The sequence below is a fragment of the Labrus mixtus genome, chromosome 5, assembly GCF_963584025.1.
Source record: "Labrus mixtus chromosome 5, fLabMix1.1, whole genome shotgun sequence".
Lineage (NCBI taxonomy): Eukaryota > Metazoa > Chordata > Actinopteri > Labriformes > Labridae > Labrus > Labrus mixtus.
This window is the reverse complement of record NC_083616.1, coordinates 11642266-11659892: the sequence shown is the minus strand read 5'-3', so window position 1 is coordinate 11659892 and position 17627 is coordinate 11642266. Positions and strand designations below refer to the sequence as shown.

Genomic DNA, 17627 nt, shown 5'->3' with positions numbered 1-17627 from the left:
GTCCTCAGACTATCTTTGACCATGTTCATGCTAAAAGAACGTCCTTAAAAATCTTCAGTTTCAGTCCGATTGTCCAAACTCTTATTTACCTGTAACCAGATCAAATGAGTCTGACTCCAGATTATTTTTTGAATGCCTTATTTGAATGCTTTTCCAACATGAAAAAACATTAATTAATTAACATATAAATGTGTGGTCAAGAGTCAATTTAAAAGGTTGCACAAATTTATAGAGATTAAAAAGTTCACCAGAAACCTTCTCATCGTCAAAAGTGCATTGCTAAGAATTGGTGCGTGTGACTTCTATCAATTTAAACTTGCACATAAAATGCTGATTTCCAGTGAGCTACCTCTTGTTCGTTGGTGTCAGTTTGTCTCTCTTTCCGTCGGGGCTGGCAGGAGGAACTGGTGAATAAGGTCCAGGTGACAGCGATGCAGGGCTGGAGATGGTGTACTCTCTGTAGTTCTGATTCTCATCTCGACTCACGATTACAGCCTCCTAAAAAAAAAAGAAGAAAAGAACATCAGAGTGAATGTTACTGCATTAGTTTCCATTTGACGTAACTTTATCTTTACTGCTGCATTTTTGAGAAAGAGTGAAAGGTGTAAAAGAGAGGCCTAATGGACACCTGTGAGAATGTCAGCGAAGACATGTAGAGAAAGGTAAATGTTAAACAGTTTTACAGACTTTGTATTCACTGTATATTATCGCTTCTGGCCTGGGACCCATTGTGAGAGAGATATAACACAGAGACAAGTACTTAAGAACCACTCGTACTGCTTCAATCTTGAAACGAGTAAATAAGAGGATATATCATAAACAGATGTTGCAGCATGGATTCATAGAGATAAAGCAGCATACCCACTGTAGTTAAAACAACATATCTTCCTACATAAACCAGCAACATTTTGAAGTTAAACAATTACGTTTTTAACATTTATTTTCCATTGATTCTAATAATCAGGTGACACTGGGAACACATGACAATGTCTGTAAAGCTGTAACACTGACCTGGAAGCGTCCGGTGAGTTGCTCAGGGGTGCTGATGCCGTTGGTTTGTCCTGGGCCGGCAGGTTCAGGTCTTCAAAGACAGAAAGCAGAAGAAGTCAACTGACTGTCAACACTGATAATACCTGACTCACGACACTTTCATTCTAGCATGTAGAGAAAGTCTGATTCATACTTTGCTAAATAAAAAAAACAATAATAATAATAAACTATGGCAGTTTATGTGAAACAAGCTCATCTTTCTGGAAAAAGCTGATGTACTCAAAGTTTGTAAAATGTTCAAGAACTTCAAGGAAAATGCTGAGTGAAGGAAAAATTCTCAATTTTCTGAAGGGTCATAATTTTAAGTGCTCCTCTGCTGAAATTCTTGTATGACATCTCTTTTCTCTGACATCTCTTGGTGAGCATACATTGGTTTGTTCCCATAAATCTTCCAGAGTTCTGCAGAAGTACTGCACACTCTGTCCCCCTTTAAATATTCTCTCGATGGATCTCGTCTTTCCAACCAGTCATTTTTGTTTGACTTTCTTCAATTGAAAACATATTCTGCGAGCAGTTCCATCATTGAATTTGGAGGGGGAATAAGGGCAGTGTAAGAGCCAATGCAAACACACAGTACCCCCCTCCCGGCTGCTGGGCCAGAGGCTGACTGGCTCTAAGCTCAGCCCGAGTTAATGAGGCACACAGGAAGGCCTGAATGCCTGTGGTAAATCACCCAGAAACACACCTCTCGTGGCCTGAGCTCCACATACAGCACACAAGAAAGAAATGGCAATACGACGAAAACTGATACAGCAGGCCGTAAGACATGTCTTCCAGTAGGAGAGAGTTTGCAGTAATAAATGAGGAACTGCACAGCTGAAAATGCTCATATGTGTTTTACACTTCCACTTTCTACCATGTACATCAGAACACCAGAGGAAGCCATGGTGAGAGAGGTGTATTGTAGGTCAGTTAATATCAGGGTCACTGACATTTTATCACGACAAATATTTTGGGGGAAGCCAAACTCTGACTTTATAACACAGTGTGATACATCTGCACTTCAGATCTGCTGGTTCAGGCTGTCAACAAGCAGATGTGCCTGAGGGCAGATTCTTCAGACATGTGCGTTGTAAAAATACCTCACCATGCTGAAAACTTAAATATCAATGGACTGAATATTATAAAACTGAATATACCAGGATTCTGACATATCTGAATTCTGAAAAAGGAAAAAGGTTTTACTCATCATCTTGATACCCCCTGAAGACAAGGAAAACCGGTGCTTTATAGGCCTTGGTTATTGTTTGAAAAGTTTGGTATGATTCCTGATCTTCATTCATGTTAAGAAAGACACTGTGGCTTATTATCAGACACAAATGTTGAGAATAAACATACTTTAAACAAATCCCAGTTAAGATCAAAACAGTTTTCAAATGTGAACTTCAACTAAATCAAAACGGTAAAATGTTGCTATAAAAACCAGGAACTTTAGGATCAGGAAAAAGGGAAAACAAAGTACAAATCGGACCAGAAACAGAAGCAGTAGTTTTTGGAATTCTTGTCGATCAAATGAGATAGTGATCCACAAAAAGAACTATACGGTATGTAAGCACATCCGAGTATCTCAGTATGAGAGAGGAAACTCATGAGTTGTTCTGAAAGCTAACTCTGTTATAGAGAGAGACAGTATCATGCCTTTGGTCAATGTGGCAATTATAGGAAGGGCATCATTTAACAACTGAGTCAAATCAAATGCTGAAAACATACCCAGAGTAAAATATGGGAAAATGGCGAGACAGTGTTGGTTTGGTTGATATGTCATGTAAAAAATAACCAGGGTTTGCAAACAAACCATTGATACTGTATACTGCTCGAGACACACCTAAAAACAACGCTGCTCTATCCTGAGGATGTGCTGATGCAAGCTTCTTTCAGTGGGCAACACCATTTGTGTGAAGACTGGCAGTGCGCACATACCAGATGTCAAGCTGGAAAAAGGGAGCACACTCAACTCAGCATGAACAAATCCAACTTTACATAATAGTGCTACTTGATTACAGGACTCTTCAGAGCTGGTCTGAATGTGTTTAATATAGGACACATGATTGATGAGTGGCATTTAGAGAGCAGACTTTGATATGTGCAGAAATTTTGGTTCTGAAACTACAGATGGCAAACAGAGTGGGATTAAAGACATGGCACAGTGGCATTGTCCCGGGGAAGTGAGGACTGCTGGTGTTGTTTCTGGCTTAGTGGGAGACATGAGGTCAGCAGGGAAAAATTTACTCACATGGACATAGGACATCCAAGGAGGAAATATGTCTGAGTCCACGTGCATGAGAGAGTGTGAACGTTCATGTTTGTGTGTGTGTCTGTTTGCACAAGGAAGAAGGACCCCAAAAAAAGTGACAAGCTAGCAGTAATGCTAAATGAGAGTTTAGGGAGGACCTTTAATCAAAATGCCAGCCAAGAGCAGTCCTGGCTTAAAATAGTTTTTTTTAGCAACCAACTACACAAGGTCTTGGCATATCTCAAAACAAGGTTTATTAAGGAGGACTAGGAAGGGCTGGCTCTCATAGATGCTGGCATTTCCCCTGATTACAATCACTTGTGTTGTTGTACAGTGCTTGCATGATAAAGTAAAAAACAGTGTGAAGACAAATGGAAGCTGGAGCCCACTGGAATGCACTCTTCTCTGTAGAAACTAAATATCAGGGACATTTCAAAAGGGTTTATATTCAGAGCTTTGCTGCAGAAACTTGCATGGCACTGAATTGCAAGTCTATATATTTCTGATTTGCAAAGTAGAGTAATACAAGTTGCATGGTACCTCTCCAACATCAGCTGCAGCTGAGTCTGGGAGTTCTTTATCTTGTTCTGGGCCTCCACGTTCAGCATGTCAGCTGTGTTTTCACCGTTGATCTCCAAGATAATGTCACCAGGTTGTAGGGCTGCTTTCTCAGCCTTGCTGCCCCCGTTGACCTGTAGAACAGAAGAACGAGCTTGAGTTAGGTCCTACTGGCCCGGGGTCCTGCTCTGAAAATGACTGAATGGATGTTATCCATCTAGCAGGCGTCAACAGCTCTGTATCCCATGGCTGTGTGGATAATTTGTCAGCGGCTGACTTTCAGCAATATGCAAATGAGAAGTTTCCCAAAAGTATGTGCAATTTCTGACAGTGGTCTCTCCACGGCAACTTTTGGTTCGAAATGTGACTGAAGATCTGTTATCTACTTTCAAAACATCAAACATTGAAATAAGGCTATATTGAAAAATGAACCGACCTTTCTTCAGCCACACTCTTAATGTATTTATCTCTTTCTATAACTCCGATATTAACAAATACCAACAGACCCCGGAGCACGTCACACACATGGAAAGAGGCAGTGCTGGTCATGAGCCAAAAGATTCATGACACCCTGAGGGACAAGTCATTAGTGTGACACTACCTGATGGTTTGACTGGGCCTAACCTTTGCATCTAGCCTTACCACATGTCAAAGCCAATGTTATACCCACAAATCAGAGGGAATTCCACAGTAATAGGCCAAAACACAACATCTTTTCCACTACTTTGAGCTTAATTTCTGCAGCCCAGAGATAAGCACTCAAACACACAAGTTACTAAAGCAAAAGGCAAAATGTTGAGGTAAATGCTGCTTAAACTTGAGAGGAGTAGCACATTTGCCACAAACATTTCTCGCCTCATAATTAAAAGCAGAAAAAGGCAATAAAACAAAGAATGTAAAGCAAAACAAAAAAAAGATCCAATCAGAGAACATTAAAGGCAAAATAAGGGGTATAAATAGTCAACCAACTGTTTGTCAATTTTGCCAGGCGCGAGGGCAGAGGTGCCATGTCTGTGGGCCCACTCCAGAGGCAATTAAGCGTTACTGTGGTGACCCACAATAGTGCATGCCTTTTCTGATCAGGACACGCCTGGTTTCACATAAACACTGGGAACAGTTGAGGGCTCTTTTCCAGTGTCTGTGCCCAAGTGAAAACAGCTATCTTTCAGGACAACAGGAATAAAAGAAAGAGGGCACCCATGTTGTGTTTCTGCCAAGCACCAACCACTTCAGATGAGCCAACCCTGTGGCTGCTTCACGGCCGGGCGGAGGGGGTGAGAAAAGACATTTCTCAAAATGGGCTTTAGAAACTGATCTCAGCGGTGGCGGTTCTTCCTCTGCAGGAATCCCTGTCACTTCAGAGAACTTGTTTGATATTTGAGACACGGAAACATGCTGGTGTTGTTTACTGGCTAGCAGTAACAAAATCAAGACAAAGGGGCTATTAATCAAGAGATGAGGGGAGAGGCATGTTTTTCTAGCACAGGTTGTTAAGAGGTGGCAAACGATAAATGCTTTTGAAGTTATGTTCCGTTTGAAGCACGAGTGCCCTGCAATCATTCATCCCTTATGGGTTTGAGAAGCTTCTGTGTATAGGTGTTTTTTTTTTTTTACACACACACAGCTGAATTTTTCTACCTGACACCATCTGGAAATGTCCTTTGGGGTTAGCCAATGTGTGAAATTTAGCAGGAAATAATCAGGAAAATTAACTGTGAGCATGAGGATGGGGGTGATGACATTTACATCACACAACCTATGAGGGACAGGTGATTGTCATGCACATAGTGAAATAGCTTCATACTACTATAGTTTTCACCAGTATGTTCTTACACTAGCAGTGAATACGTGGTGGTAAATTGATATAAAAAGGTAAAAATATGTCATTGTAGCGTCAGACTCTATTGCGTCATCCACCATTCAGCAGAGTTGTTCTTTGTACATCATGTCCTGCCTCCTGGGACCCCCCTCCTCCCACCTGAAGGGGACAGTCTCCTGCTGTGAAGTGCATATGTGAACAGGCAGGAAAGGAAGGTTTCAGGGGCAGCCTGTCCTGAAATTTTCTAGAATTGTTTTCAGGAATGCATGTGTGAAAACAGCTTTAGTCTCTCTGAAAAACCCAGGCTGAGGTGGTGAAGTATGAACAGGATGTCCAGTGGGCAGAGTTAGGTGTCTCTGGCATGCAGAAGTTAATCTGAGCAAGATTTCCTGGTGGTGTTTACTGTGTGCCGTCTGCCAACATTGGTAAGGTTTCCACATCCTCAAACCTCCCCCCTTTTAATTTTGAAAATGTTGCAAATAAAAACAACATGCATGTGCTATAGTTTGGAATTTACTGAATCTGCAAATGCATGCACTACACACACATACATACACACACACACACACACACACACACACTCAGATCAAGAACGCCTCACCTCCCGCCTCAACTTCCACTGCAACTGTAATCAGCAGTTTCCTTCTAATGTAATCTACTTCCATTCTTTTCTGACGGGTACAGTGGTCAAGGAAATAGGTACGAAACAGCTACAGGACAAAAACAAAGACGAGAAGAGAGACGTAGAGAGGAGGAAGTTGACTTTGCGTGACATGCCATTACAGGCTGAGCTTTCACAAAAACAGAGGATATGCCTTGATATGGTGCAGAAACGAGGTGTTTCGATAAGTACCTTTGATACAGTTATGGCCTTCTTGAAGTCTCTCCCTCCGTATATCCTGAAGCCCCATGGTGATGGGCCCATTAGGTTCACTTTCAGCGCCATTTAGGGATCCGTTCAGCACGCACACTTGTAAAAAACCTGACAATAAAGAGAAACAGTGAACATAAGAGTTTGAGTCACATGTGGGAATAAAACATGACCATTGCTGAATCTGAGTCACGCATTTCTGCTGCACAGACTGAATATCAGAGCAGCAGGTGAAGATATTGAACATTTGCCGAAGCAGCCTTTTATCTGCAACAACACTTCGCCTTCAGTGGCCACTGGTAAGTCCCCTTGACATGGATTGTGTAACCACATCAAACAGGAATTGGAGGAATTTGAAACCGAAGATAAATTACTAAACATTGCTAAAGTGCATGCAAAGCAAAAGAGTTTCATTAAATCCAAATGCTCTTTTAAGACAAGAGAAAAACACAAACAAAAGTCTTGCAAACATGGTGTACGTTTTGTTGTGCTTCACTCTGAGTGTTGTGTGTAATGTATATGTCTACAGTATACAAGGATAGAATGATACATGACTTGCAGTTTGGTAGCCCTTTAAGACATGTTTATAAGAATTAACTGTATAAATAAACTTGTCTAAAAGTCCATCTGTAACGCTGCTCTTGAGGGGATATTTTGTATTTTCACGGTTTTAGTTTGCATGTAAATTTATAGATTAAACTTTCCACAAAGTCTGTTGGGAATTTGTGGATCTGAGGCTGTAAACCTTGTGTTTTAAATTCGGATTGTTGGAGACGCCAAAGTACAGTAAAACAATATGCATTCTGACGTTTCTCTTGAAGACACATCTTTCTGGAATGGAACTAATGAAATATAAGGAAGAAACAAATCTTACTGTAACATGTTTTACTGACCTTGTTGGCCAAATTATCTTTCAATGATATAAATATCCATTCATCTGAATGTTATTTTGAGGGTCAACTGTCAGAACTGATGATCAGGTATTTTAAGTTTGTTGTTTTTTTGCATTTACATCCTTCACAAATCTTAACTGCTTGCTGACAGTATAGACAAGTAAGAGATACTGTATGGATGTTCAACTCCAGGTGAGGATTGAACTTTTGAAATATTACGTATTGAAAAATGATAATTGGTGATGACAGTGTGGTGATGACGTGTAGATTTCTTTAATAACACTTGTACATTTCTACATCAGCTCATCTGTGTAAATTATAATTCTGACCTGGAAAAATGTATTGGCCATGGAACTTTATGTTATTGGACTCTAAAGGACATGAAATATGAAACATGCTACAGTGTGGTCTTGGGGGAGGAAGCAAAAGGTCAATTCTCTAGAACCTCAGCTTTATGAAGTGGGGGCGTCAAGCAGCATGTTCAAACACTGTCATTGAACAGCCAGAGCCACATAGGTCGGTCTAATACAAGTATCAGAAATGCCTCTAATGCTACCTTAGCAGTATTGGCGGTTAGGTGAATACTTGCCACCACTCAATCCTGATGTAATAATTTGCTGTACAAATGGTATACCAGTACTTATTTAATACTGTGATACTTACGCTGGTAAAAATTTATCTTTTACAAGTTCCTTACAAATATAAAACAGAGTTCAATACACTTTTAAATATTTGAATAGTATCAAACAATGTTGTAATTATGTTGTTGTTTTTGTCTTGATGATATTGTGTGAATACTTTTCCCTCAGACACAAAAGACTGTCTGTTGTATGACTGCATGAGCAGACAAAGATCTCTGTGGTGTACAGTGACGATGGGATGAGCACTTACAGGTCCATTAAAACCTCAACACCTGCATGTGAAAACCCACACTAACCATGACAATACACAGATATATTTCAACTGAAGACATTGTTGTTACAGATAACAACGAGTGACATAATCTCCTAAATATAGTCTGCTTCTATAAAAAATAAATTAACTCCCAACATAAACATAACTTGGTCTGGCTTCAATGTGTGACAGTAAATACTACATCTAGTCATTGTTGTTTTCCATAACAACCTGAGCCTGTTCAATGTGTTTCCCATACCTTCAAGACAAACAGGTCATTAAAGAGCGACTGGCATAGGGGTGGGAATCACAGGGTTACAGGTATACCTCACAATACATAATAGATGGCCCAAGATAATGATAATGTCATGATACCGAAATTACCTACCATAATCAATATATTACAAGAGAATCACATACATCACATCTGATAAAGTGCATAATGTAAAATGCCCCTGAAAAGGTAAAGTGCAGGATTAAAGTATTTAATTCACTACAATTTAGTTTCGGTTTCACAGAACTTCACTAAAAATGTATGGTAGATGGCAAACCCAGTGGGGAACCGTGACTCTAAAACCTCGGCCTGGAATGGCAGCCTCATCGATTTTTAATAACTTACTTTAAAACTGTTGTCAACTTCTCCTTTGGCCAATTATTTCTGCCAACTACCCGACTGTCATGTCATAAGCACCACCGCTAATAGATCTGAATTATTGTCAGGGTTAAACTCCTCCATGTTACGTCCCATCAGGTCGTCTTGTTTTCCACATACGTTCAGATCAGGCCTATTCTTTAGTCAATGAGTAATTACAGCTCTACCCCATGTTTTTGCACCTCTTAAGTCATTGAGTAATTACAGACTTACCCTGTGTTTTTCACCTCTGAGCACTGTAAGTGTTTCAGTTAATCACAGGGTAATATCTTGTGATCTCAACACAAAGTTTACTATCACACTAAGTGTAGACAGATATACATACAGTGGCCAACAGTGGAATGTAAATTATGATCTTACTCTTAACTTACCCTCTATTACTAAATAAAGTCATAAAAGCATGTTAATGATTATAAACACTGCATCATAAAGTTATCAGATAATCTTGAAGTATGAAGAGTAAGCAAGTTAAGCTCAGAGTGGATCTGGGACATCAGCCATCCTGCTCTCCTCAATCCCTCCAAACACTGGCCTGTATAATCGGCCCCACATTCCTCAAGTGTTTGGGACATACAGTGCAGGCCTAGTTAGTTAGAACCAGTCTGGGCCAATTAGCAGGGTTACTGGGCTCACCATCATTAGTTGCTCTAAATTGCTGTGGCCTCCAGAAATAAGTGCAGTAGTGATAATGACAGAGAGCGACCGCCCAAAACTTTCCCAGCCTTTGGGGGTGTCAATTAGTTCCATGAGCCTCTGCACCCATTACCATACTGGCACCCTGCTAATTCCCTACATAAACATTCACTGTTAGCGTCATAAAAGCATTAGTGGAGGATAATGTCAAAGTGAAAGTATGCGGCAGAGCTGACAAACAACTAAAAGTGGCGGTAAGGGGAAGTGGCACACTCATGGTCTCTGCTTAATTGGCCACTGGTGAGTTTTGAAGTGTACTTTGTAAACAAAACACTGCTGAAAAGAGATAGCTAAAACCTTCTCTGTCCAACATAAAAACACAGTTGGATGGCTGGCGATTCAAATAAAATGTGTGCTCGTGATATCTCGTTGCCACACCAATTAGGGATTACAATTGAATACACCCCTGACAAAGAGAAGGATTCCAGTCATGAATCATTTCACAGTTCAGCATCAGCCACCCAACAGGATGTAAGCAGGAGAAGAGATGAAACAGGTACCGTAGGTTTAGTGAAATACTCACGTTTACAAATAACACAAAAGACATGTGCATAACTTCCCAGCATTCCTACAGTTCATACCAACGTACAGTAACGTGCCAAGTTTGACAGGCTACAAGAGGCGGCAACCAAAGTTCTCAGACAGGTTTAATCTATTACATTCAGAAGTTAATTCATTAGATAAATCCAGCTACATCCCTTGTAGTCTATAAGAAGCTGCTAAAAATATGTCAACGTCATGTAGTCAGTTTCATCAAATGCTGTTTTTAAGAGGTGCTGATTACCCTATAGTAAGATTTGAGGCTAAAAAAAAGCCTAGGCTGTTGAGGTGTATGACCAAAAGGGTTTCTACTATTTTGAAGTATCCAGGTATCAATCATCGGAAAGAAAAATCAGCAACTATTTTGTGACCAAAAATCTTTGTGTTTATGATTGTAGTTCAGATACAATAATGGACCATTATCTACTTTGACTTTGAAGTGAGTTTTTAAAAACATTGTGGAACAACTAATAAATCCAGAAAAAATATGCTGATTAATCAATAATGAAAAAAGGCTCCTCTAAGACTTTGTCTATTCCATGTTGTGAGAAGTCTATTATGTGTATCTTGTGTGTAAAATTTAGGACAATAGTTTGAGAAAATCCTCAACATTGAATGTTGTGTAGTAATACAATAAATAAGTTACTACCAGCATGACACTGACAGTATATAAAGATGTGTGATATCAAAAACAAAATCTCAGAGTTGCTGCTACGTATCAATCAAAAGTTGAGGTATAGGATCAGTGAGACTGTGTTTCAGTATCTTCTAGGATATTTTTTGCTCTCTGGAGTGGAAAGCAAAGCCTTTAATGTAGATACTCTGTATTTTGAAAGCCTTTTGGCACTTGTCACTTCTGAGCGATAGCTCCTACAGGCAAGCGAGATAGTGGAGGTGCGGAGGGGAAGAACGGGCGTTTCAAAACGCTGGATTCAAGGCCCGCTGCTCCAACATGCAGACAGCCTGAAGGGTTTCATTGGAAAAGATTTTCAATAACACATATTAGAGTCAAAGTGAAATCAAAAGGATTGATTACAGCTGTTTGAAAAACATGTTATCAATTTGCTTTGAGAAGCTAAAAGAAAGATGGCATTAATAATTACTGTTATTTAATGCTACTAATGACATAAAAATGAAAGTGTTGTTGACTACTTTTGGTTTAGTAAAGAACAGTCTCGAACATCTTCTTTATTAGACCCAAATAAGTAAAGTGTGGTTTTGCGTTTGCTAAACATAATGAGGGTCCAACAGCAGTGTCATTTTTATTTATTTTTTCTAGAATTGAGTAAAAGACAGACAGGCACCACAAGCCTCAGTATACCTCACTGGAGGTCAGAGGCAGTGAACCTGGGTGTCATTTAGACTGAGGAACAGAGACAAACAATTACATCTAGCTGATGTGAAATCTTTAATTAAGCATGTTTACTGTAAGAGTCATAGTTTTTTAGGCTGATTGAGTGAAACCAGCAAACACAAGCCTGAAACTCTGCATGTGTGAATGTGTGCGTGTGGTTTACTGGAGTGTGGCAAATACTATCGTGACTCATCTCTTATGAGTCATAAACTTTGATCAGCATATCACCATAGCACAACTATAGCAACAAGTACACATGTTGACGGTTATATCAGGTAAGATTTTAACATGTCATTAGTGTCATTACATAAAAATAATCATGTGCATCACATAAAAACATACTAAGCTTTATTATGTGAAAGAAATATAATCCTAGGAACACTTAATTTATTCTGTGTTTGGAAAAACACATTGTTGCCACATGTACTGCTTATTCATGAGCACTGAAGGGATTAGGTTAACTAAGTACAGTGCTGTCTAAACTCTATATTAAAATGTCTGGCAGCCACACCTGAGCACCAAAACTTCACCTTTTCCCTGAGTCACTGCAGATCTTAACTGAGATTGTTTGTCTTCTCCTTGAACTCGGGGCCAAAATCCTCTGCACTGAACTGAACAAGCACTGACTTTCCAATGTGCTAACACAGAAAGAATGGCTGATGAACATAACAGACGTAAAAACATTCAGCTGGACGCTTTTAAGCGAATGAGACACAAACTCTCACATGAACAATGGTCGCTGCAGGGGAATATTCCTGGCATGAATCACACCTGTTAGGGCTCTCGCTTGTGATCATACACCCCAGTGTGAACTTTCCGCTGCCCTCAGCAGGTGATGCAGTCTGCTGATGACTCTGCCCTGCGTGTCAGACAGCACCCTGACAGGTCGGCACCTACCTGGACACACACCCTCTGAATAGAAAGGAGAAGAATGCAGCAGCAAGCCTATCCCTGGACTGAGTACAGTGCAATAACATTCAAAGTATTCTCCAAATCACACCCATATGGTCAGATAGGGCTGTAGTCACCAGGGAGATGAGAACATATCAAACAACAACATATGATGTCAAAAGGGGTGTTGGTTAATAATACGTTTCTGTGGCATTATATATATATATCGCTAATCGCTTATATGTCATCAAGATGATTATAGACGGAGCCATACCTGTAATTTTTGTGGTTACTCCCTTTTCAGTGAGAAACATTTACGATACATGCTCCTGAAGGGCAACAAGCTGCAACATAATCCTGAAACTGTTACAAAGTGCCGGGAGATATGGGGAAAGATACGATCAAAATAGTTTTCTAGTCAATAGTTATTAGATTTGAGATAATTAAACAATAATGTAAAAAAATGAATAAAAGAAAAGAAGTTTCACTGTATATCAGTGCTTCTCAAATGCTCTACTTTGGAAAAGACATATCTGGAGCAGGCTGCTGCTAAAATTAGCTCAACCCAATTCTCGTAACCAAACAACTATCATTTGATGACGATACATGCCTCTGGAAACAATGGCAAACCCAGTGACCAACTATGCATCTAACCATGGCCCTTTGGCATGGCATCTTCATAGATTTTGAACAACGCACTCTTTAAAAAAAAAAAAACACACACTTCCACCTCACATTTCAACCGTCATTGCTGGAGTTGAATGGACTCCTAAAAGCCTTTGTATGACGCACCTAATTAAGGTCTTCCTTTGCCAATCAACCAAAACATGATGATAAATGTGCAGCTATGACCTCAGTAATGGTAACATTACTCTCAGTTACCATTATGGGGAAAAGCTAGCTAGCTAGTTTGGGTAAATTTAAGCAAGCTTGTGACTCTTGCGCTCAACAGCAGGTGAAACTAGTCACTATGATAACAAAGTCCAAAACTTCTTTTTCTACGCGCTGCATTGTGTACAGTCGAATAAGCTACTGAAGAAGCAACTGTGCGTTACTTAGGGTCATAAATAAAGAATAACTCCAAAGAAAATTTTATTTCTGACTCATCACACTCACTTTTAGATCACATTGTTGGTTGCACTTGCATTCAGATTTCTGTTTATAGAGATAAATAAATCTGGGTTTGATGTCATTTTAACAGATGTCGCTCCCTCTGCTTATGCTCTCCATACAGAGAGTTTTTTTATACACCAAAGCCTCAAAGACTTGAATGATGTGCTAAACTTACATATTCTCCATATTTGATTTACAATATTTAAATAGAGATTAGCTCAATTTATCCCAATTGGTTGATTTAAATTCATCTGATACCAATACCAGTATTGGTAACTGCATTAGCCTCTGATACTGCCTAAAATTCTGTAGGTTGTAATGCTCATGCTAATCAAAATGTGCAATCAGTGTGTTTTCTCTCAATATTATGTTTTCTTTTTGAAATTGCACTATCACAGGGGTAGTTCAGAAGATCTCTATGTATCATGGGCCCTTCTGTTATCTTAAAGAGAGTTTCTCAGGTTGCCACTTTGCTGCAGCATTGCCACAGTGGGTTGGATTGTGTTCACTGCAAAGATGGTTTGTTACAGTACATGAACACTTTGGTACCAGCTCCACTTATCTCCCTCCGCACTATCCTGATGTGGAGATCATGTTTCTACTGATGTTCACACTGCACTGACTGCACACTGTGCCCCTCAGCAAATCAGACCAGTTAACCACATCCTCTGCATGCACGCACCATTAGCTGCTTTTTCATCACATGCATACTCATGAAATACACTGCTGCAACCATCAACTTAATATATTTAGATGCATGGTGGTTACAGACTTCATTTCTGTCAATGTTAGCATAACACCCTCAAACCAAAAACTGTTGTTATTTTTCTACTCAACATTCAGAGCCATCCTGTGACGCCTCTGCTTAAGCTAAATCTGAAAAACCACACTCTAAAAACTAGAGCCAAAAACACACTCTCATCATTCAGACATAACAGACATACTGACTTCATGCATAAACGTGCACAGGCTCATCACAGCTGCCTGTTTTAGACTGCAGAGCTAAATAAAATACCAACACAGTGGTATTTAGCAAAAGACTAGACTGATATGTTCTTAGGTCGAAACCTCAGTGCAAGTGTCAAACAAACAAAAAATACATTCCTGCCGAAGTTAGTAAGTTACAAGTTTGGCTTTTCCCTTTTTTCTTGAAAAGACAACCGCTTTGCTCTCTCCAAAATTACAGTGGTCTGTTTTGGTTTCTTGATGGTTTCAGGACTATTCCATCTTAGAAAACCAAAGTGTTCTCTCTTAAAAAAACGAGGGGAAAACTGTCAGAAAACAAACACAATATAAAGTGAGAGGAGGGTCAGGAGTTGGCACATGAAAGGCTGCATCACAATGGGGAAGGTACACAAACAGCAGACAGTTTCACTGGGACTGTTCTGGATAGTAGCCTACATGAACTCTGAGAAACTCCTTTAAGTGCTTTCCCACCTGCTGAGCTCACGGGCCAGACTTGTTTATCAATGAACATTTCATTGAGTTACACCCAATACACTTAAACAAATGGACATGAACTTGTGAACGACAGAGTGGGCTACTAAACTTGAACTACAGTAGACCTGCTAATTCAGAGTCATCACCCTCAACAGTTCACTTAAAGAGGAGGAGAGAGAAGATAACAGCCTAACCACCAGTGTGACAGAAATACTGACTTAATGCTTCCGTAGGTTGCACCTGGACCAGCCCCTTCCACAAATCACCCTGACTGTTTAACGTGCAAAAATACCTGCTTTCCTTATAACAGATCTCTATGTGTGGTCTGGAAGTCTCGAGTCAGTCAGACTCTACAATTTCCACTCATACATGCATCATTAGCCAAATGATCTCCTATGTGTGTGCTGCACACAGTTTGCTCCAAGGTTTATGAGTTATGAGCCTCTAAGGTTAAAAGACTGAAATGAACCTTCAAAAAAATCCCATTTCGTCTCATAAAACAACATTAAACACAAATTTAAAACAGAAATATGAGAATAGGATACAACAACATACAAATAGCAAAGCTAATGTATTCACTCTCAGCACGCTCACAAAAGTTTGACCCACAACAGTTTTGATAGATTGATTGACGTGCTTGAAGGAAATCAAAAAACATTGTGTTTTGAGCTAGCAAAGAAACTTTATAGACGTGGAGACATTTTTAAATAACACTTTTTCTTACCAAGGTGAGTGCAGGTTGATTTTAGGTGCCTTCTCCACCTGTTTAATCTCTCGCGCTCGTCGACAAAAGGCAAGTCCCAGTTCACCTGAGCTGAAAACAAAACTGCCCAAAAGTGTCCAAAAACCGAGTAAAAAGCAGCTGTTTGAGTCCCCTCCGTCAACTTAAGAGCACAAAAGCGCAAAGGATGAGATGTAGTCCCTTCACTGTCAGTGTCGTGATGTTTCAGATGTTTCAGCGGCACGTATGAACACAACTTGTGGCAGCGCGCGGTGGTATCACTGATGAGCTCGCGGTGCCATGTGCTATTACCAAAATAAAAGCTTTTGACAGGGCCAGCGGCGCGGGGCGTGCCGCACGCATCAGAGAGGAGGGAGGAGATGAGAAGAGGGTGCAGCAGTTATGATTAAGCCATTTATCCGAAAGCGCTCTCAAAAGAGTTTCTGGGTCCGCGCGCTACCTGCTGACGACAGGAGGAAGAGCAGCACGTGCTTCCAACAGAGCCCCACCAAAAAGCCAAGCCTGTATGACGCTGTTGAGCTGCCTGAACCTACTGTTCCTGATTTGATTGGGGCATCTGGGCATGCCATTGCCAACAGTTTCATTTGAAAAAAGATTTATAAAATGATTGCACAAAAGAGTAGTAACAAACCTAAATAATTTGGCATTATCTCTCTCCTTCATGTGATGGATTATTTATAAAAAATATTAATTTTCTTAACCTATCACCTCATTATCTTTTTTCATTACTTACTAAAATGTCACCAAGCAAAAGCCTAATTCTTAAAAGCAACAAAGCGATAAAGACTCACAACACAACTGATGCTCTTACTTCAGAATACTGATTTAGGTAAATCAAATATTGGAGCATTTGCTTGCATTTGTGGGTTTTCTGCTATAGGCTACATATGCCTTTAGAAGGGAAAGGCTCTATGAGTCTGTTTGAATTTTATCTGATCAATGTGGAACAATATGCTGATTTAACAGTTTATTATTTATTCATTATTATTATTTTGACAGAGATGTTCAAGTTTATTTTGTTTTGAAAGCCGTTTTTTGTGTTTAATATTGTATCCTGTGAGGGCCCTTCAGTTTCTGTCACTTTTGGCGCCCCCTGTGGGCAAAGCAAAAGGCCTACTTGTAATATATTTGCTGATTTTGTCCTCAATATGCCTTTTATAGTGTTATTTTATATATTTTTTAAATATCATCCTTCTTAGTTTTACCAAATGTAACACTCTTGCTGCAGGAAATGTAAAAGAGGCTGTTTCTGCAGTTTGCTGTTAATCACTTTGTCTGACATTCGCTGGCAGCAGTTTAGACATTTAAAAGCTTTATAATGTAGAAGTAATCTATCTTCTTGCTGATGGTCTTTGCTTTTGTAGCTCATAAAGAAGCAATAGTACTTTCAGCCTTTTTCATATCCAACTAAAAACTCATCTCAGGAGCTTTAAGCTAAGTTTAAAGTTGGTGATGTTAGACTGAACTGCTATATAGCCAGATTTGATTCTATGAATATAAATTGTGTTAATGTCAATAGGGAAGGAAAAAAATTAAAGATTTATTATGAAGGTTCTTGATTATATGGCAGGGCTTTTGTAATTGATTGCATATACTCCTAATTTAACAAATAGAGAGCAAAAGAGTTGTTTTATCCAAGTAATTTTTTGGCTGTGCACGTAGGATGGAATATTAAACTTACCCTTCTTGAAAGAAGAACAGAACATTTCCTTTGTCTGAATGGACATTCATTTTATTTTGGTTGTAAATTGTATGTGCACGGTGAGTCTACATCTGACAAATTCAGGTTAATTCCTTGTTCACTTACAACTGTGAAGGTAATGTTCCCCTAACGGTTTAAAAATATAATAAACAGTACTGACTGAAATGAACACAAGAACAAAC

At 39.6% G+C, this 17627-nt stretch overlaps 1 protein-coding gene across 1 annotated transcript in view; it reads right to left on the bottom strand.

Moving 5' to 3' along the window:
- pdlim2 (PDZ and LIM domain 2 (mystique)) overlaps window positions 1–16043 on the bottom strand; it is a 37262-nt gene extending 21219 nt beyond the window's left edge. The window contains exons 1-5 of the mRNA XM_061037829.1: window positions 15726–16043; window positions 6514–6642; window positions 3824–3975; window positions 1012–1081; window positions 350–498 (exon numbers count right to left, since the gene is read on the bottom strand). Of these exons, the coding sequence (XP_060893812.1) occupies window positions 350–498; window positions 1012–1081; window positions 3824–3975; window positions 6514–6606 (464 nt within the window). The 5' untranslated portion in view covers window positions 6607–6642; window positions 15726–16043. The remainder of the gene's footprint in view (window positions 1–349; window positions 499–1011; window positions 1082–3823; window positions 3976–6513; window positions 6643–15725) is intronic.
- Between the last annotated feature and the right edge of the window lie 1584 nt (window positions 16044–17627).